Source organism: Tauraco erythrolophus, chromosome 14, assembly GCF_009769465.1.
Source record: "Tauraco erythrolophus isolate bTauEry1 chromosome 14, bTauEry1.pri, whole genome shotgun sequence".
NCBI lineage: Eukaryota > Metazoa > Chordata > Aves > Musophagiformes > Musophagidae > Tauraco > Tauraco erythrolophus.
In genome coordinates this window covers 621,402-642,612 of record NC_141478.1, presented here as the reverse complement: position 1 = coordinate 642,612, position 21,211 = coordinate 621,402, and the positions used below count along the sequence as shown (strand labels likewise).

Here is a 21,211-nt window from a genome sequence, read left to right as displayed (position 1 = left end):
CTGTGACCAGATCACAGGTTTGTTTGGCTTTTTTTTTTAAAAAAAATAACAAAATTAACAACTGCGCAAAGCGCCCCTGGAGCAGGGCTTGGCCCCAGTGGCTGGGGAATAAAATTTGAAACTTAGAAACATTGACTGTGTTTTCTGTCTCGAGTGAACATCCCAAGACTGGTGTTTTCTGGAAAGCAGCTCAGCTGTGGAGCTCTGAATACGTACACAGGACAAGGGAGGCAGTCACAGCGCCGGGATGCACAGTCCCAGTGCAACCACAGCTCCGGGATGCACAGTCCCAGTGCAGCCACAACTCGGGGATGCGCAGGTCCAGTAACTGCTTCTGATGGGTGGCCTCAAGTGTGTCCCCGAGGCAGCTGGAAGGCAGCATATGGGGTTTTCCCACCGAAATAGGAGGGTTTCCAGAACCAGTCAGAACTCTGTGTATAGTAGAAAGAAACATCCAAATAAACTCCCGAGTTTAAAAACATTTATTTAATGTTTTTGTACTTGACAAATGTACAAGGCTCAGAAGGTTTAGCAAATGAAAAAAGGTTTAATAAACAATGATTACATCTCCAGGGCCTGCTATTTTACAGCATTTACATTCTCCCCGTTACAGTATTGAATACGAAGGCTGAAGGAAGTGTCTGGTTTTGGGTTTGGGTGGTGCCATCATCCCCAGCTTTCCAGCAGCTCCTTGCGTGGCACTAACGCTGTACGACGCTGAACCGCAGCCCGATGAAGCTGGAGCCTTGGAGCTAAATGGCCTCTTGGTCCTTCTGTACCTGCTGTAACCACTGCAAAATGTCGGGAGAAGACACGTGTCAAACATCTGCATTGGGTGCCCCGCTCCCTCCACCCACAGCCTGCTCACATGTGCACCACCATTAGATTTTCTAGAAGACTATGCTCTCATTTTTTAAAAAACACTTTTAAAATACACATGGCTGCAAAAATGCCTCTGAAATGTAAACCAAGTGTAGCTGTTACTCCAGCATTTGTCTGAGGGCAAGAGCAGCCTGCAACAGGGACACAGAACGCTGAACCAACCTGACTCCTATTAATCCAATTAGAATATCAACATTAAGTGACACTTCGGGGTCAACAGCACTTAATGACTAATATTTTAGTAGATGGGAAGGTGAAAAGGGTGGGAATAAAACCTACTGAGCTGGAAACGGCTTCTTTGCTACAAAAACCAAAGACCAGAATGAGGAAAAACAGGGCAGAGGAGGAGATGTCCTTGGGAAGAGCAGACAAGGGCAGAGCGCGATGGGTTTTAGGAAGGCAGGCCGTGTTTTCTCTTTGATGATGATGAAGGTAACATTAAAACGATGCGATGTAAGTAGTTAATATGCCAATAAAACATAACGGTCTTTCAAATTCAGGCATGACTTCAGGTGGGGATTTGACAGAATGTTTTGGAGAGCGTGTGAGTACCATTTATTGCTGCTCTTCCGAACGGCCTGGACTCCTCCCAGCTGGAAGATAACGCAGTTTCTGACACATACAGACCGCACAGAACCCCACTCGAAGGGTTATTTCGGAAATGCAAGACGTAGGTTGTCTGCACAACTGCTCTTTTGCACCTCGTGTTCTCCACCTCGTGTACCAAACGAGGTGAAACTTGTAGGCTGAGGGGTTAAGTAACCTGACCACATCATAGTACAGAGCACTTTGAATTTAACCCCTTTTTGTGCAAGGCAAGCTACCAGCACAGCAAGCTTTTAAAAGGCATGGCTATAAAACCAAGCAAGAACTTACTGCTCACGTTTTCTAATGTCACCCCCGTTTTTAAAGAGGGTTTGGGGAGGGCAGAGTTTCTCCAGTCGTTTCTCCTTTTCCATTCGTTCCCTTTCAGCACTGACTAATCATCATGTTTTGAAGCGCAGACCTTCAGCACAAACTGCTACTGAGTTACCAGACTAATAACTACATGACCTGCTAAAATAAGGTCATTGACTCAAACGGTGAGGTCCAGCCTGGCTCTCTCATCACCCTGGGATAGTTTGGTGGTGGATCTGCTGTAGAAGTTGAAGACCAACCAGACTCCTGGATCCAAACGTCACGGTCTTGATGCAGGCATTGCCTTGAATGGTTACAACTGGAGGGGGAAGTTCTGAATTAACAAGGGACTGGGAACCAAAGTTTAAATATTCCATCAGATCTTCAAAGTTTCAAGCAGTCTTTATATTTCCAAGCACAGAATCCGGTCAGCCTGCTGGTAAGGGTTCTGGCAGCACACTGAAATTTAGTGTCACTTGCGGCAGTCAAGAGTGAGAAATGAACAACGAACGTTAAATATCCTTCCTCGCCAGGAAAATAGAAAACCAAACAGAAAATGCTAGAAAACCGAAGTAAAGAAGTCATTACCAGGTACCTGGATAATTTTAATGCCATTCTTAAAGCCCATACCTACTGAAGAAAACGCAGCAGGATAACAGTGCAGATCACCACACTATTCTGAACAAAGAAAAGTTAGAAATGACCACGAGCAACATACCCTTTGGGATGAAACTGCTGGCTGCCACCATTGCTCGTCTTTTTCCTCTTCGATTCTCTGAAGTTTGGCGGCCTTTTCCTTTTCTTTCTTTGGTTTGCATTATTGCAAAAATAGCTTGAGGTTGTGACTACATCTTCTGCTTCTTCATCGCTCTCTGGTGTGCCGGTGCTTCCCGTAGCTGTGTCCACGCTTTGGCCGGCAGCATCTTCTGCAGATAAACAGCGGGTTAAAACTAATGAAATCAGGATATCACCTGGGCCAGTCCGAACTGCCAGCCAGAACACACTGACTGTACCAAAACTTCTGTCCTTGCTGTTCGAAACCTCCTTTGCACTGCCTGTGTCCTGGCGGTGCTCCAGGCTCAGCTAAAGGCATTCCAGAGGTTGGTGTCAAGCGAGGACAGGCGGCCGTTTTGGTTTATCTCCTGACATCATGGAATACTGGCCACTCCTATTTTCTCTAGGTTGGCTTCTTTTCTAAACTATTTCGGTAACACTGGGCTTTCTGCCTTTACGCTCCCTTCCCCATGTCCCTTGGAAAGAACTATGGAACAGACCGTAAATACTCCAGTCAAATATGGCACTTGTCACCAGCAGCATCAGGAGACACCGAAGGGCTCACAGAGCCGAGAGCTCCTTCTCACCCAGCCACGATCGAGCAGGATGTGCTTCTTTGCACAGGCAGTGGAATAAAACACTTTAACCACCAGGTTTGCAGACATGTATTTATTCACACTGCAGCGTACGAACGCACAGCCTCCTTAAACGTAAACATGAATCTCTTTAAAATTGCAGGTCCCAGCGCCGAACCTGACAGCCAAGCTGGATTAAATGGTCTAGTTACAACACAGGCTACGTGCTACGCTCACGTGAAGTTACCAGATTTGCTAGTCTCAGGGCTCAATTCTCCAGTGAGCTGAACTTTGAATATAAGGTTAGAGCTGTGCAACGGCATAAAATACCGCCGTTCCGACCTGGTAGCTTTTCTTTTCTTTTTTTTTTTTTTTTTTCAAACCTAGCTTTGGAAGCTCTGCACCTTTCAGCAAGGGCTAGTCAGTGAAGACCTGAACTTGCTGACCTCAATTACTAGGAAAAATAAAAAGGTAGTAGTGATTGATTATCTGCCAGGCTACAGCGTTACCCCATACAGGAGGTGCAAGACCTTTAACCTTGAGGTCAGAATTCTCATTATAACTAAGCGTATTACATAAATCCCACTAACTAATAGGTTAAGAGCAGAGCAGTCTGCTTAGTTCTTGTTTTCCTTTTTTGGTCTTTCAGAGAGATGCTGAATTTAACTAGTGGGAAGATAGCAAAGGTCTTTGTATGTTCCGAAATCGTGCAATTGCTCCCTTTTTGTAATTATTAAACTGCAAGAATTAGTTATTTGTATTTAAAACAAGGTAGCTTTTGAGTGAAACTTCTGCTAGAACAGGAGAGAAGGATGTTAAACAGGAAAGCAGACATTTAGGTACAAACTGTACTGCACCTGGTGTGGTCCATTCAGAGTACTTATCCATCACTTTAATTATTTCTGCACCGTATTTTTCCAGTTTGTCTTCTGTGACACCATCAATCTGCAGTAAAACCTCCACATCAGATGACAAAGTTTCTGTAATTAACAAAGTACCAATTAGACATGTCAAACAAACCAATGTGCTTTGTTTTTTTTTTTTTTAAGAGAGGTCATGGTAGAGTATTCTGGAGGAAATTAAATCCTTTTAGCGCCACACGATGCATTTAAGTCCTCAAGGGAGTAAGCCTTTACTCTAGCAGACTTGCTTCTAGCTGGTTAGCCCAAAAACCAGTCAAAAGTTTTCTCCGAAAATGCTTCAAAGCCTGTTTTGCAGTACGATGCCTTGGGTGGCTCTTGTACCCACCCAGCAGGACTGCTGCAGCACAAACCACGGCTCCGAGGAGCCTGTGCTGTGCCACCTACTGCCCCAGGGCTCGCTCGCTCGAACATCCCTAAGCCAGTTCTGAAGGCCACAAACCCCGGGTTTTCTGTCGGAAAAGGCTCCGGTCGCACAGGCGGCCCGCTGCCGACACGGGCTCCGCGTAACGAAGAGCTGACCTTACCTGCTATTTTCTTGAGAGTTGAAGTACTGAAAATATTGAAGTAGTGCACATCGAAGACCTTCCCAAGCATTTTGCACGTGTCCGTAAGTTCCCCAAGGCACTTCTTAACCATCTCCTCCCGCTGCGACATTTTCGCCACGGAAGCCCTTTGCTTTCTGATGGCGCTGGCACTTTCTGTTTCATGAAACTGCACCTGTTAAAATAGGCCAACCCATAACTTCCATCAGGGGAGTTACTGCAGAGCCATCATTGGAAGATTGACTGATAACACAGGAAAACAGTGAAGGAAACCGAAAATACTCTTTGATGGGCCAAAAAAAAAAAATCTATTTACCCAGTATACACTTTTTAATTTTTTTTATTTTTTTTTTTCAGGCTACTCAACTGCCTCTAAGTTTCTTCTCCAAAACACCAGCAGAGTATACACAACACAGGGAAAAAGTCCTGAGAACCCCATTCACAGCTAGCTTTAAATGGAGGTTACTAGGTCTAATGCTGAGGGCTCTGCTCTTCTCCAAAACACAGCACTAATGCAGTGGAGACACTGCCTCAAGCAATTCTGGGACTGGTTCCATGACCTTCTCGAAGTGCATTTTCCATCAGTGCTCACCAATGACTGGAAAAAAAATAGAGCAGAAAATGCAGAAGGCAGTGCTCTTCCTTCTTTTCTTCTTCGCTAGGTTTCTCTGTGCTGGTCAAAACTTTCCTTTCTTGCAAGCTGGAATCAGATGGATGGGGGAAGAGGAGGAAGATTTAATCCTTTCCAATCCTTTCAAACTCACCTTTTGCCTCAAAATATTATTATTAGAATACTGGGCCAGCAATCGTGCTTGTTGGATTCTGTTCCCTGCATCTGCTAAAGATCAGTTCCTGCACTTCAGCTGGTGGGCAAACCCTGTTTCAACTATCCCAGGGTATACACTGCATAAAAACTGTAGCACGCTCCTTAAAACAGTATGAGCAAGAAAAAAAACCCACATAAATCCTTACACACCTGCAGTGATCCATCTAGCACAGCCTGAGCTTTCTCTCCGAGAATTACATACGCTACCGCTTGGTCGTTAGCTGTGATATACAAGTCTTCATCCAGAATCTTGTCCAAGACCAGTTTTCTAAACAGCCTCTCAACGTTATGCCTCGAGTAGGCAGCTCCCTTCCCAAATATTCCCGACTGAATCTTCGCGCTCTTTGTACCTGTGCCGCAGAAATCACGGGATTAGCCTGCAGTTAGAAAGCCTGCGTACGTATTACAGACCTGTGGAAGATTCCCACGGGCATTCCATAGCCTGTGCACATAAAAAATGCATTTAAGCACCAGAAACTCCAAGCACCACCAGAAAGCTGATATTATCACTATAGCAACCTGAAACGGATTAAAGCTTTTGTCTCATTTTTTTTTGGATCATTTACCTGCAAGAGATTCCTGGGAAGAATAATTTTGCAAAATATATATCTTCTTTTAAACCACTGCTGGCATTGTGCAGACCTCCTGGCAGTCAGGAATTTGTGCACAATTTCTGGAAGAACAGTACTTACCTAAGAAGATGTCCACCATCATATTCAACGTGTATCTCCCAGAACCTGTATTTCTCTTCGCATTTATTTGTCCACAATGCTCCCGTACAAATCTTACGATGCTCTTCACTTCGTCTGTTACATCTCTTGATTTGTAATCCTGTTAAAATAGACTTGATTAGGAAACAACATCACACAGTTCTGTCCTAATGCAAGTTGTTACTGACAACCTTGCTTTTCATAATTGAGCTTTTTCCAGTCGTTTTGTTCCAAGCACAGGAACAGTGATTTTCTAGTTACTACACCTGCAGCGACACGATGTAGCCACAGGAATTCTGGATGTGATAATGCTCTGGAAAACACAACAATACCTACCAACTGACTGAACATCATCTCTACTGCGTTAATTCTACACAGCGAGTTGCGGGACTGCTGCGTGAACACTGGTGATGAAGGTCAATCGTTTGGAAAGCGTTCCTGCAATTATTCTGCTGCCACGCACCAGCACTTAGACTTCCAATAGATATTAAAACAAAAAGACTGGACTGAATATGCATTATTGTGGTCAATTTTTGTTACGATCACAGCTATGTAAGGTAATGCTTCAAACACAGGTCTGGAGCAATGTCACCAGGTATAAAACTGTTCTGGTTTAGAGAGACCAGTAACCTCTCCCTGTCTGCTTCAACTGCTGCCTTCTCTCCTACTCCTGTTCGTGCCACTAACGAGTTTGCTTCAAACCTTGACACACAAACCCTCATCTTTGGGCCACCTCAAGCAGCACACGCCTCCTAATGTGGCACCCATGCTACTCTGGCAGCACAAAGCTGCCTTGAAAACATCAGAACAGGCAGTTGAAGAGACTTCTCCATAGCCTTTCCAGTGGATCTGATATTAGTTCCTGCCTCCAGTGAGCACTGTAGCGAAAAAAAAATCCAACAAAACGACACTAAGGAACATCCTTACACCTCACTAGTCCTCCTCTGACAGAAACAGGAGCATCAGAAGTCTGTGGATAGTGTGCATAATTCTACTCTAGGTTAAACCCTGGAAATAATTCAAAGCATCCAGCATCACAAAAATACAAGACATCTTATTGATTTTCTCCATTTGCCTTCCCAAATGTCACATAACCATTTTTTAATGGAGCTAAATGCAAAATCAGTTTAACCACACTACACATAAGAGCCACGATTTTTACCTTCTTTCTACTGCAGTTATCGCAAATCACTTCTGGGTGATCTTTGCAGAAGGTGGGATTAAAATCAGTTTCCCCAAAGTAGGCCAAAAGCTGAATTCTCCGGCAATCAACGACGTTCTCGCAGTAATGAACCATACTGTACAGGTTGTTGAAGTGGGTCTGCCTTGTGTGACTGTTTCCATCTTTCTCCACTGAAATGCAATAAATTCAGTCGTATTTGTTAAATCTGCACCTCTGAATTTTTATGTATTATCAGATTGACAAAGCACAATATTCTTTTTTGCTTAAGAAGAGATGAGTAGGTTAGTACAGAACTAACCTAGGACAGATTTTACCTCTACAGTTTCAAAGAATGGAGAAGAGAAAGACGACTGGAATGACAAGAATCAAGAGATGGATATGCATAGAATCATAGAATGGTTTGGGTTGGAAGGGACCTCCAAGATCATCCAGTTCCAACCCCCCTGCCATGGGCAGGGACACCTCCCACTACACCAGGTTGCCCAAAGCCCCATCCAACCTGGCCTTGAACACTGCCAGGGATGGGGCAGCCACAGCTTCTCTGGGCAACCTGTGCCAGTGCCTCACCACCCTCAGAGTGAGGCTGCATGAAGCAAAATGTCTTTGAGTAGAATTAAGTACAAGCCACAAAACCCTTTCGTTACAGAAAACCATTCAGGTAAATCAAAGGAAGCCGCAGAGTTCGCCCATCTCTGCAACACCACACGGCGCAGGGCACCGCGACATGAGAAACCACAGAGTCTAAAGGAAACGGAGGGCAGTGACTAGGAGCCTTCTTTAACACGGTCTGCGTTGAGTTACAAACACAGGAACTCACTCAGTATGAGCCTTCTCAGCCTGGTCACGTCGCTGTAGCTGTAGAAGAGCAGACAGTGAGACATTTCACCGTCTCGTCCAGCTCTGCCAGATTCTTGATAGTAACCTTCTATAGACTTAGGAAGAGAGGCATGGATAACGTAGCGCACATCAGGTTTATCAATTCCCATTCCAAAGGCAATTGTTGCACAAATAACCTAGGAAGGAAACAGGAATTTGTTACACAGAGTTACGAAAGTTCTCCATGCAACACTCTGCACCAAAAGCAGAAAGGTGACCAGGAGCAGGACACTGTGCAGAACCCAGAATTTCAGCTGTAACACTGCACCATGAGCACAAAACAGCAAACCCGCCTCTCCTTTCAGAAGAGCTATTCCAGACAAAGAGAAAACTCCAAATCTGAGTCTCAACAGACAATTCAGCAACGTGCCCAGAGCTGTTTCGGAAGACTTGTACTGCTCAGTTCCTTCCTCCCAGAGTACCATACCTCGGTGCAGTGCTGCAGTCTGGGATTTGTGAAATTCCCAATAAAAAGAGGGCACATCTGTTCGGATCAGTTATTTAACACTGCATCCAATTTGGCAATAACATTACACAACTTTGCTTCCATTTACCAGGCTAAAAGGGATAAAAGTGCTGGAGATTCTATTCACTTTTCCCCCCCCCCCATTGCTTTTCTCTTACCTGACACCCTTCCTGATTAATCCACTTCTTTTGTACAAGATCCCTGTTGCAGTCAGTGAGGCCAGCGTGATAGGCAAGTGCAGCAAGACCTTCCTTCTGCAAAATGGCCGCTGTCGTGTCACATTCATGACGTGAAAGACAATAAATTATTCCAGAATCATCTGCAAATATATTAAAAAAGATTTATGCTACAATACAGTTTTATGCCCTTTCACTTGCTTAACAGTCACACTGGTCAAGCAAATACATTCATTCCAACAGGGAGAGGTTGGTTAAGTGTAATGCAATAACTGCTTAAAAATAAAGTAATTCTATTAATATCAGATGGTTTTGTTAGTTTTTCCTCACTCGTTTTCCTGTTTTTTTGGTGAGGTGGAATCAAGGCAAGTTTTCCTGCTCAGTACTGTGCAATCTTAGCACTGAAAAGACATGACTAAAGAAGTACAAAAAGCAAGAGCTAGAGCAGTCGAGTCAGCGGAGCACCAGGTTACAGCACTAGAGAAGCTACGAAGGGAGTTTGGTGGAGTGAACTTCCAGCAGCAGAGCTGCAGGACTCCAAAAGAGAGCCTGGAAAGACAGCAATCTGAAGAGATCTTCAAGGGGAACCACAGAGAAGCAGACTAACAGAGTTACACAATTAAAACAGGACAGTTATTAGATGACCTTCATACTCTGAAGACATCATGCTAAAAGGTCTGGCAACCTCCAGAAAGATTACTCAAGAGCATTACTATAAATCACTTTTCCATCTCCACTTGAACTCTTAACTGTAGGATGCCCATATATCTGATTCCCATTATCAATAATATCATTTTCCTTCAACTTGTTTGTCTTGTAAATATATTAGTTGCTTACAGAAAGGCACAAGTCTGGGGTTTTTACAGCATTTAAAAGCTTCTCCTGCCTTAAAAAGTAGTTCACAAAAATGCATGTCCAGTACTCACGTGGATGGTATTTTTTGATCCATTCCAAGCAATCCATTGCCACCTTCTTCGGCTTCTTGGGCAATACATCATATTTCAAGTTGTGCCTGTTGAAGCTCATTGTAAACCTAAAACATGACAGTTCCATGGCTGCACGTCAGCTTGATGCGTGCAGTAATGCTCTCAACAAAGTAGGTAGGACTGGGATGTCCCAGATCCAACCAGCTACTACTGGTTCTGTGTTATCTGCAAAGGAATTATCGTTCCACTACGCCCACGGAGACTCACATCGCCCATACTTCGGGTCTAAAATCCCTCTGTTTTTCCCGTGGCTGTAAACACACCGAAGCTCCGTGGCACTAGGCAGGAGGAAGAAGTGCTCACAAACCAAACACACGCCCAGCGATCTGTCTGGCCTCTGTTTCTCTTTCTTGCATCCACATCTGACCCATCGAATTTGCAAAATGTAGGTTCACCTCCCCCCTTTACCCCAAAGCACATTTCTAAAATAAGAAATTCCACCAAACAGAACGCCTTGTTTTTCCACAGAATCACAGAACCGTTTCGGTTGGAAAAGCCCTAACGCTGACAAGCCCACCCCTCCAATCCAGTGCTAACTAAAAAAACGCTTCCAGCTCTCGCAGTTTTCCAGCAGCCTCATGAAAAGCTCCCTAAAATACAACTTGCACGTTTTGTCAGTGACATACAGAAAATCTCATGACGTTATTTTCTATTAAACAGCTTCCTTAGTCATGCAAGGAAGAGTTTGGCAAGTTGTTTTGTTTTTCTTACTTTAACATTTTGCATAAATCGCACTAAATTCCAGGCACGCCCGCTGAATCAGATAGCACTACCCAAGTAATTCAGAGGTACCTGTACTTTACTGCATTTAACACCCAAAATTCCTGCGGCACAAACAAATTCTTTCAGGAAACTGCTGAGCAACTTACACTTGTGGTTTTAGCATCTCCAGCTGGTTCTGAATGTCCTTCTGCACCCTGGGGTTAGCGGTGGCAGTCAGAGCCATCATGGGAACCGCGCGAAACCTCCTGCGCAGCATGTTCAGCCGTTTGTAGTCTTGTCGGAAATCGTGGCCCCACTAGCACAAAGGCAGAGTTTGAATGTAACGAGCAAGGGGCTCCAACTGAGAGCTTTGGCATTCTGAAAGACAAAGCCAGGGTTTTACCTGGCTGACGCAGTGGGCCTCGTCGATGACAAAGCGCGCGAGGAGCTTCCTGTCGTAGAGGTTCTCCAGGGCTGACATCAGTCGGCTGCTTGCGCAAACCTGGGGACACATCCGCGCGCGGCGTGAGACAGCAAACGCCCCGAGTGCCAGCCCACCTCTCTGAGAGTGCAGAAACAGCTGTGCTGGGCAGCAAAGGCAGCCTTGGCTGCGCAGGTGAAGCTCGGAGGCAGGAAGAGGACAGCAATCAGCTTCATTTTAACTGGTAACGAAGCAGCTGGTGTGGGATCACCACAAGGTTCTAGGATCACCTATCCAGAGGTCCTACAATCTGAGTAAATTTAAATTACTTCTGTCACGAAAGACAATGCTGAAGAAAGAAACATAATCAGCACTCTAAACTGTCCCCTCTTCCAGAGCTCTTGTGGAATAATGTCATTTTTAAAGGCAGCACATAATTAAGCACAAGGCAACCTTCTGCCAGTCACCCATCACCCTGTCGGTTACGTGTTCTTCCCGTGTTATCCCACTCACAGCAGCCAGGATACTCACAGCTGCTTGACAGCAACGAGCCACGAACAGGTAGTAAGATATATTGAAATGGATGGGCGTGGGGTTCTTGCTTTAAGAATTCAGATCATACAGACATGCTCAGTTCTCATTCTTGGTTAATTACTGATTGAAATTAGTAACATCTGTACATAGTCTTATCGAATTATCTAAAAAATATTTAACAACTTTTTTCCCCCAGAAAAGTTCAGCGTTTCCCCTTTAATGCTTCATAGCAATTCTCTCATTGCCTCCATAATTTTACAATTCAAATTAAATACAAACCTTCTCAGGGGTCACGTACAGAAGCTTTATTACAGGATCTTTTTTTGACAACTGCATATATATTTTTGAAGCGTCAGCATCTGTTCTATCACCAGTCAGATATGTTGCAGCAATCTATATTAAAAAAAAAAATGAAGTTCTAATATGCACAAAAGAGAAGCACCTTCAAAAATACAGTCCTACATCTAGTTATAAACCAGGTAAAAAAGTACATGCTTTTACTACCCCCAGCGAACACAACGTTCCATGATTTCCAGAGCTTTTTTGTGCAGTTATGGATAACAGCTGAACTCCCACCACACGGCAGTCATCACAGAATTTTTCTAATGATAAAACCAAAAGCCTTTAAGCCGAATTCTATTCTTCTGCTCCCAATTCTACCAACAGACCAACAGCTGACCGTTGGTCTGCTTTCTTTTAACTCTCTTCCCAGCAAATAAAAGAAATGTGATGTTTGTTTATTGCTCAATACCTCGAAGTTTGAGATTGAATTCAGAAAACAGAGATCTTAAGATAAGAAACAAAGTTTCCAAGAGGCACAAAACCATGATAACACTCTCAATAACAGTGCCCACAAACACAGAACAGCACTGCATCAGAAGAGATTGAATACAGCTCAGAGAAGCAATTTAATATTAAATTTGAAAGTATAACTTACTATAGTCATGCTGAATAGTAACAAAGGAATTAAATCCTACTGTGAAACCCTCCACCACAGTCCCTTCGCTCCCACACCCCAAAACATCTCTGTATTTATCCACCTTTGTTTCCCTGATCTCTCAATCTCAATAGTGCACTAAGGATGACAAAGACACTTCATTGAGACAAAAGCAGTTCACACGTGCCCAGCCCTAGGATCACACATCTTCTGCATCTGTGTTTCTTTTCTCTGGGTATTACTTTTCCAGAAACACTCAGCACCTCCAGAACCCTCCTACCTCAGGAGCTGTTAGTGCTTATTTCTGCTGCTATTCAGGTGTCTACAGACAGCTCTCCGAATCTGAGAGTCAAGCACCTGAACTTGAAAACTGAGCTCCAACAACAAACACTCATGAGCACCAATAAATTTAGTGGCTATGCTGCCAAGGAGCTCTAGTTCTTCCCAGGCAACTTTCTGTGCCTTTTACAGTTTCCATCTAATCAATTTTTGCAGTTTATATCTGAGAGACACAAGATTTGCTGTAAGTTTTCAGATTTCTCATTCCCTTATCCGCAGTTTGACTGAATAAAGCCGTCTGAACTTACATCTAAAGTCTTCAGCTTCTGAACTTGATCGATTATCAGCGACCTCAGCGGAGAGATGACAATAGTGACTCCAGCAGAGACACACGCCGGTAACTGGTAGCACAAGCTTTTGCCCCCACCTGCAGGGATCCAACAGAACCCAACGAGTGTTAGACACCAAGAGGAAAGGGGGGCGGTGTGGAGAAGGAGCAGAAGAGGGGAGACCTATTTCTTACTTCCCATTTTACAGCACTTTCAGAAAGAATAAACTTTTACCAATGACTGCCTCTAAGGCGGTGGGATAAGGAAGAGTTATCACGTGAAGAATTACGGAAGGCAGAAATTCAATCGCCTCATTCAAAATACCACAGTGCAACATCCTGCAGCCACAGAATTCGGGCAGCACAATTTATTGCCACCTCCACGAAGGCACAGAGAAAGAGAAAAGTTTGTCACAGGCCTTGCAAAAGGAACTTCGGGTTTTTATTTGTCGAGTGCGTGGCAGACCCGAAGAGCCTGCCGCTGCGCGGAGGCACATACCGGTGGGCATCAGGATGAAACAGTCTTCCCCCAGGAGAGCAGCGTTGATGGCCTCCAGCTGATTTGTCCGAAAATAGTGCAGACCGAACTTTTTGTGAAATGTATTCATCATTTCTTCAGAGTGGGAAAATTTCACACCCCTGAAACGCTCCAGTGCGGGGTCATTAACCGGGGCATCTGGTGAACAGAAAAGGTGCTTACAATAAGCTGCAATATCGAGTTGCACTGTGCCTCTTGCAACACAAAACTGCCTCGCTGTAACAGCTGGCTCGGCCACCACTGCAACCCTTTTACACTCAAATCATGACTTACTAAACAAAACCGGCATTCATCTAGAGTTTAAGACCGGCTAAAATGCGAATTTTGATTATATGCAAATCTCTAGAAACGAGCTTCTTACCCACGACCGCAGAGCCTTACACGGACAGACCTCACCTCCGTCACCAACGATGACAACGGGCTCCCAGCCATGGGTGCCCAGCGCAGGTGGCAGCTGAGTCAGCGACAGAGAAGCTGATGGGGCAGGTCAAGACTTTCACCTCCCCTTTTACCAACACGTTCCTACAGCAGCCACGAGTAACACCGACCCAGCCCTGTGCCCCAGGGGGACCTGGTTCGCTTCAACGAGTGCCCATTTTTCGAACGTTTTGCATAAACAGCTAAAACTGTTGTGCAGCTTTGAATTAACCACTGCAAAATAATTATTTAATTAAAACGGAATCATTCCAGCTTCCAGTTTTAGCAGCTTCATCTTCCCAGCAGCCTGCACGGCAAATAAATGTTCAGTAAGTTTGGCGTCACTTGGAGGAAAAACAAACAGAAGACGACTTTACAAAGAGAAACCAGAAGAAATTTCCACAGAAACAAAAGGCACGGAGGTAATCCACAGAAAGTTACTTGGCCTTAGGTTAAAAAATAAGTCCATAACATTTAAAAAGACAAAGAGTAATCGTAATGAGCATGATTTACCTGAACGGGTCTTTGTTGCAGCCGAGAGGGCTGATTTCGGAGCAGGGGGATCTGATGCAGCTGCAGACCCTTTGGCTCTGGACATTATCTTGGACAGCAGCGACTGGGCAGGCGGCCCTTCCCCGCCGGGCTGGCACACCGGCGCAGATGGCGTTGCAGGAGCCGAAATATTCACCGAATTCTCCCAGTCCTCATCGAAGTCGTCGATGTCAAAGTGGTCGAGGTCCCAGTCCGAACCATCCGTGCCCGACCTGCCGTCGGCGGGCGCTGTGCCCTGCCCTTCCCGAGCCGTGCCGGCGGCAGGCCCCGCCAGCAGGCGGTGGTTTCCACCGCTCCCCAGCCCTGGTGTCGGGCACCAGCTGCTGTGGAAGGACACCTCGGGAGGGAGGCCGAGGGCAGCTCCCCCCTTGCCACCGACCTTGGAAGAAGGCAGTGCTGCAGTTTCCGGGCAGGTGATCTCAATACTTTGCTTTGAAGCGTAAGAGGTAGCCAAGGTTTGGGGCTTTTTGGTAGAAAAATTGCTTGAATTAGGAGTCCCAGAAAGCACAGACGAGAGGTTTGTGGGTTTGGGCGAGTTTCTGTCACAGCTGAAGCTCCAGTTTGGGCCAGAACCCCGAGCAGCACCAGGACAGGCACGGGGGCCCCGCTCCACACCTGCCGCCCCGTTCCCAGGAAAAGTGGTGTTTGGGCTGTTTTTGTTCAAAGTGGCAGAATTGGCCAGCAGCTTTCTCCTGGGAGAGATGGCAAGGAAGGAAGAAGGAAAAAAATATTTAGTCACGAGCAATGATTTACCACGTTCTACAACATATATTGAACAGCTTTGTCTCTCTCCTATTAAAAATATAAACATATGGTGGTTACATCATATTCTGTGTCACTAGACGTTAAAAATATTTCAAACAAATCTAAGGAAGAGAGAATAGCACCAGAACTCAGTTAAACAAAATAATTACAAAATTACTATATCTTCTCTGCAAACATGAAATAAAAGAATTCCTGATAGCAAGGAACTGATCCAGCCAAGGTAGAGCATTTGGGAAAAAAATTATCCTTAGAGGCACAAACCTGAAGTTAAAAAAGTAAAAGTACACTTGAACCAAATTATGTTTTCATGTACTTTCTAAAGACTGCGTCTGGCTAGAGTAATAAGAGGAAATAGAACAAATTAGTTTTACTGAGAACGTTCAGAAACAGCACATAGTCCCAGCCCAGTAAAAAACCAAACCCAAATCCCAAATCTCAGCACTTGGTCTACGTGCTGCGTTACCAGATTACGCAGAAGCTACAGCAGCAGATTGCAGCAGCAATGATCAGACTGAAAGATGACACGTGCACGGACATTAGGAGTGACACTGACACTGCAGGCAGTGACAAAGCCTCACAGAGGGAACATTAAATTAACGCCTCTGGGTAAGAGGAATCAGGCTGACACCCAGCAGGCTGGATCACATCGCCCTGCTGCTTCGGAAGCAGCCGCCTTCCAGAGAAGGGATACAGGATCACCCATGCCTCAGACCGAATGGAGAACTGGGTTCTTGCTTCTGGCAGAAGACTGGTATGATTAATACTTCCAGCAGCTTTGGGGAATTTTTTTTTCTTCATTCCATCAGTAATTTTAAGCTTTTAAAAAATCTGTATGGTCTTTTCAGTGCGATGGGGACACCTGCAGGCATGGCGCCGCTCCACCAGCGCGTGGAAACGCGGAGGGCGGCGATCACACGCACCTGAGATCTCTCTGCTGGAGAAGTTCTCTGGCACACGACAGGGACTGAAGCTCGTGAAGCGGAATGGCATCCACCAGCTTGCAGATACCATCCATGACGCCGTAGATTTGCTGTTCCCAGTTCACGCCCGGATCTGTTAGATGGAGTGTATTTTAGCACACAGTAGTGGTCATTTTTATTAGAATATGTAATGAGTTGATATCACTCTCCCAAAATACAGTGAATTGCAATAAATACGTCTAAATAATCCACTTCCAATATATTTTTCCAAAGTCCTTTCACATAAAGAAACTGTTTCTGTGTGCACGCACTCAGCCAGCCTACATATTTTCACCCTTGCCCTTTTAATTACTCATCTCTATATATTTTCCAAATCTCGTCACAGTTCTTCCAAACTTATTTCCAAAAACACTCAAGGTTACATGTTTTGCTTATTGCAAATTACCCCTCCCCAAGCACACTAAACCCACATTTTATCAAAATACCACACTGCAATTCTAGTCTAGAAAGCACCACAGAAAACCTCCCACACGTGGAAGTCAGCATTTGCCACCCCACAACCTGCCCTTCCAAATCCAGCACTGCTGCAAACCATCCGGATTTTGCCAGCGATCCACACCAGACCTCAAACTGCTGCTACGGGGGGTGTGAACTCTCAGACTAAATTCTGGCCTCTGCTACACCTGCCCAACGCTGAACTAGCTGGTGGTCAGATGGGCACCTCTTGCAACAAGCTGATGGTCCAAACGGACCAGAAGTTTGCACGCTGAAGCAGGGCAGGATGGAGCTTGGCTAAATTGATTTCCAGAACAGCATCATTAAGAGATAAACGTGCAAACTCTGCTCTGGGCACTTATAAACACAAAGTTTTAAACGACACTGTAGAACAGCACCATAAGCGACAGTTTTCTGTCTCTGGAGAGGAAAGATCTGCAGCCTGAAAAGCAGGTTGTGCCACTTGGTAACTTTTCATTCTGCAAGTGCAACTCAGACACATTTTAGCTCAGTGTTTCCCAAAGCCAGCGTCTGTGGGAATCAAATGGAAGCACTGGCACAGCTCCAGCTTACAGCCACGTGTCTTTGTGCCATGGCTGACTTGCAAACAATTTGGTCTCTCTGTGCTTTTCAGTTCTGGGAAGGAGGTCTGGGCCATATCCCAGACCAGTACTGAGAAACCCAGCATCAGGATCAGACGACACCCTGAGACAACACCCTACACGCCACATACACAACACCTGAAAACCCCCAATGAGCCTCAGTCCCTGCTCCCTCGTCCCCATCGGTTACTGCTCTCAGGTTACGTGGGATATGCAGGAGAACAAGAAGCTGCAAACCATCCCTAAAACCTAAGGCATAAAATTTCCCAACGTCTCGTGTACCTGCATCCTCCGCACTGGGATCACTTGCAGCAACAGGCGTTGTTGTGGCAGCCTTCCCAGACTTGGACTCAACGCTGCCAGCTGTGGATCTTCCACCAGTAGGAGAGTCTCTGAAAACACCACTAACATTAAAAGAAAAAGTCGTTAAAGCACAGATATCTGTAAATCAATGCATTTCCATAAGAGAAGTTTCTCTTTTAAAATAACAGCACTTCAGATGTGTGTAAAAGACAAACAAATTTCTGAAAACCCAGTCAAAACACAAGTTGCTGAGCAGTTTGCCACTCATCCTATGCACCAACGCATCGAGATTTCTTTCAATAACTTTTTTTTCCCCTCTCGCTATGGAAGAAAAAATAACTCTGCTTTTTCTGACGCAACAGCCACCTTAAAGATCGGGCATAAACCAGAAAGTATTTCATAAAACATTAACAGCAGCTGTCAACTGCTAACCTGCCAAGCAACAGACAGACACAATCCACTCCATCTGTAACTTTTTGACGAGTTTCATGTCTTTTTTGTTACTTCATAAAATCATCACAAAGGCAGACGGTTTTATCAAGTAACTTTGTTTTACCTAATGCTTTTGACAGAAGGTGAGACAGATGGCAGCTCTTCTTCAGGGGAGGGTGGAACAATATCCAGGTAATCGTCCTCTTCGAGCTCAGTGCCTGCAAACGACTCGATGTCGAACTCATCCAGTTCTGGGGGATGGTTTTTCTCGCTGCTGTTTGGCCTCTGGCTCTCACCACTTCTATCAACAGCGGCTGAAAGAGAAAGGCGTTCGCACCGTTGGGCCACGCTGTAAACTCCTTCGAGCACAAACAAAAGTGCAGCTGAACAGAGGGGAAAAAATAACAGCCAGATTTCAACACACTCCTTTAATACAGTTTCTGACTGTATTAAGGACAAAAATTTATATTACTGCTCCCTTTTTCTCCCCCATTAAAAACAAACGGATAAAACCCCCACAAAGCCTCTTGTAAGAGGAAAAGTTCCACAGCTTGCCTATAGTTACCCTGCTCTGTCAGGGGAGAAAAACTGAAGAGGTGTATTTTCCTACAAGAGATTTCATAGAAAATATTGTCATGTTAAATACTAGCTCAAAAAGATGGTAGACTCATCGACCAGCATAGTCCCTATACTGGAATCAGAAGGCAACTGTACACATATAACGCCTTGTAAGACAAATCCTACTAAGAGAAGCCAGTATCATTAATAGGTTAAAATTCATACCACGGAAAGAGAAGAAAAGGTAAGGAAATATTCTTAAGAAGAAAAACACAGTTAGCAAATCCTTTCGCCATTTAACGTAATGGCAACGTCACGGAACACCGTTCAATATTATTCAGTTGCCTGAACACGCGAATTCCACAAACAAAAAGTTTCAAAACGTAACGGGTAAGGCACATAAAACAGAGAAGCCGAGAGGAATCCCGAGCTGCCAAGGAAGCACTCTGACTGATGGGCACGAACGTCCTGGTCAAAATCAGGGGCTGGAGTTTTTCTGGTTTGTTTTGCTTTGAATGGAGAGAGATTTTTTCTGGTTTAGTGTTTTTCATCATTACATTTTGGCACAAAATGACTCTACGTCTCTCTCGCACGAATTTTAAAAGTGCTTTTCTTTCTAACCCGTCCCTATAGATTATTGCTCTTCATTTCTGGAACGCCATATGGGAAGTCCTGCAATCCTAATACCACCACATGACCAGTTGCTACTTCTTGTCAGGCTGGGAGAGTTGGGGCTGTTCAGCCTGGAGAAGAGAAGGCTCTGGGGAGACCTTCCAGCACCTTCCAGTGCCTAAAGGGGCTACAGGAAAGCTGGAGAGGGGCTTTGGACAAGGGTGTGTAGTGACAGGACACGGGGCAATGGCTTTAAACTGAAAGAGGGGAGATTTCCATGGGATCTAAGGAAGAAATTCTTCCCTCTGAGGATGGTGAGGCACTGGCACAGGTTGCCCAGAGAAGCTGTGGCTGCCCCATCCCTGGCAGTGTTCAAGGCCAGGTTGGATGGGGCTTTGGGCAACCTGGTGTAGTGGAGGGTGTCCCTGCCCATGGCAGGGGGGTTGGAACTGGATGGTCTTGGAGGTCCCTTCCAACCCAAACCATTCCATGATTCTGCCCCAGAGACAGCACTCCGCCATTCACAACCACACGCTGCCCCAGGCTGCGGTCACCGAAACGCGACCCGCAGACCCAGGGCCGCCTGTCGGGTACGAGCGCAGCTCTCTCCGATTTCTAAGCCACCAAAGCCTTTGGTGTGCCAACGCGAGCAGCTTCTCTCCCAGCCCACCGGTGCCCTGCACTAAATCCTTACCGGGGAGAGGCTCTTCCCTGTCGCCATCCCAAACCAGGTCAGTGGGCGAATCCTGCCAGGGGCCCTCGGCAGCGCCACAGGGAGCCGCGTCCCCGAGGCAGATCAGCGACTGCTGCGACAGGGGCCGAGGGTCGGCGCCGGGAGAGGCCGGCCCGCTCTCCGTGCGCGCCCCCGCGGCCCCGGGGGAGCCCGGCCGCTCGTCCCGGCGGGGCTCTGACCTCCGGGGAGCCCCGGCGGCGGGCAGCACCGGCGGCCTGCCATACTTCTTGGTTCCCGACAGGTCGAAGTCATCGATGTCGTCCCACTCGTCTGCCACGGTCCCGCCGGGGCGGGCGGCACGACCGGGCCTCGCCTCCCGGGCGGCAGCACCAGGCAGCGCCCCGGTGCCGCCCCCCGTTCCCGAGCACCCGGGGCCCCGGGACACCCCCGGGGAGCTGCCGGGCGCGGGGCGCGCACAGGGGCCGCGGGGCCCGGCGGCGGCTGGGAAGGAGCCCGGGATTTGCGCGTCCTTGTCCCTGGCGGCGGGGCGCGGCGCGGCCGGCGGCGCGTTCACGTCTTTGTCCCGCAGCGCGGAGGCGGCGGGGAGGCCCCGCGGCGCGCCGGCCGGAGACATCTTCTTGAAGGTGAAGCCCCTGCAAAGAGACGCGCCCCCGTTAGCGCCGCTCCGCCGCCCGCGCCCCGGCACGCCGCGCCCCGTACTCACGCCGGCCGGTGCCGCGGCGGCGGCGGCGCTTTGCTGAGGGCGCCGCGGGCCGAGTGCAGCCGCAGCTGCTCCCGCAGGTTGTTCAGCGGCACGGCCGCCATCGCGGGCCGCGGCGGGGGCGCTCTGCGCGCCGCGGGGCCGGGGCCGGGGCCGCGCTCGCCGCCCGCTCCTCGCCGCTCGCCGCCCGCGTCCCGCCGCCGCCGCGCGCGCCCTTCGCAATCGGCGCCAAAACACCGCCCGCCCCCGCCATTGGCTGGACGCGCCGGAAGCGGAAGTGGCCGCGCGGCGCTTCCGCTTCCACGGCGAGCGCGAGCTTCCGGCCCGCCCCGCGGAGGGGAGGGGAGGGGAGGGGAGGGGAGGGGAGGGGGAGGGGAGGGGAGGGGAGGGGGAGGGGAGGGGAGGGGAGGGGAGGGCGGACCCGCGCCGCCGCTCTGCGCACCGGGGCGGCCCGGCCCCCCCGCGCTTTAGAGCCCGTTATAAAAGCGAGTTGCGTAACGCTGGGGAGGCTCGAACGCTTCACGCCGCCGCGGCGCTCGCAGGAGCTGCGTGAGGGGGATGGGGCCCCCGACAGACACCCCCGGGTCGGGTCCTGCTCCGTGGTGG

The 21,211-nt window shown here is 47.3% G+C and overlaps 1 protein-coding gene across 2 annotated transcripts; it reads right to left on the bottom strand.

Annotated features, from left to right (window-relative positions):
* Positions 1-607: 607 nt before the first annotated feature.
* BLM (BLM RecQ like helicase) lies at positions 608-20,712 on the bottom strand. 2 transcript variants are annotated; one of them, XM_086620264.1, is made up of 21 exons: positions 20,609-20,712; positions 19,906-20,537; positions 18,166-18,355; positions 17,589-17,710; positions 16,210-16,342; positions 14,486-15,216; positions 13,517-13,693; positions 12,998-13,116; positions 11,753-11,866; positions 10,922-11,020; positions 10,686-10,834; positions 9,757-9,863; positions 8,813-8,973; positions 8,130-8,325; positions 7,292-7,482; positions 6,112-6,250; positions 5,570-5,769; positions 4,576-4,768; positions 3,986-4,108; positions 2,498-2,705; positions 608-791 (listed from the first exon to the last, which is right to left on the bottom strand). In XM_086620264.1, the coding sequence occupies exons 1-21, from the start codon at positions 20,707-20,709 to the stop codon at positions 608-610; spliced, it is 4,269 nt and encodes a 1,422-aa protein (XP_086476390.1). In that variant the 5' UTR covers positions 20,710-20,712. The 2 variants fall into 2 exon arrangements, with proteins under 2 accessions (XP_086476390.1, XP_086476389.1); XM_086620263.1 differs by having other exon boundaries at positions 16,210-16,319; positions 17,578-17,710; positions 20,609-20,709.
* Between the last annotated feature and the right edge of the window lie 499 nt (positions 20,713-21,211).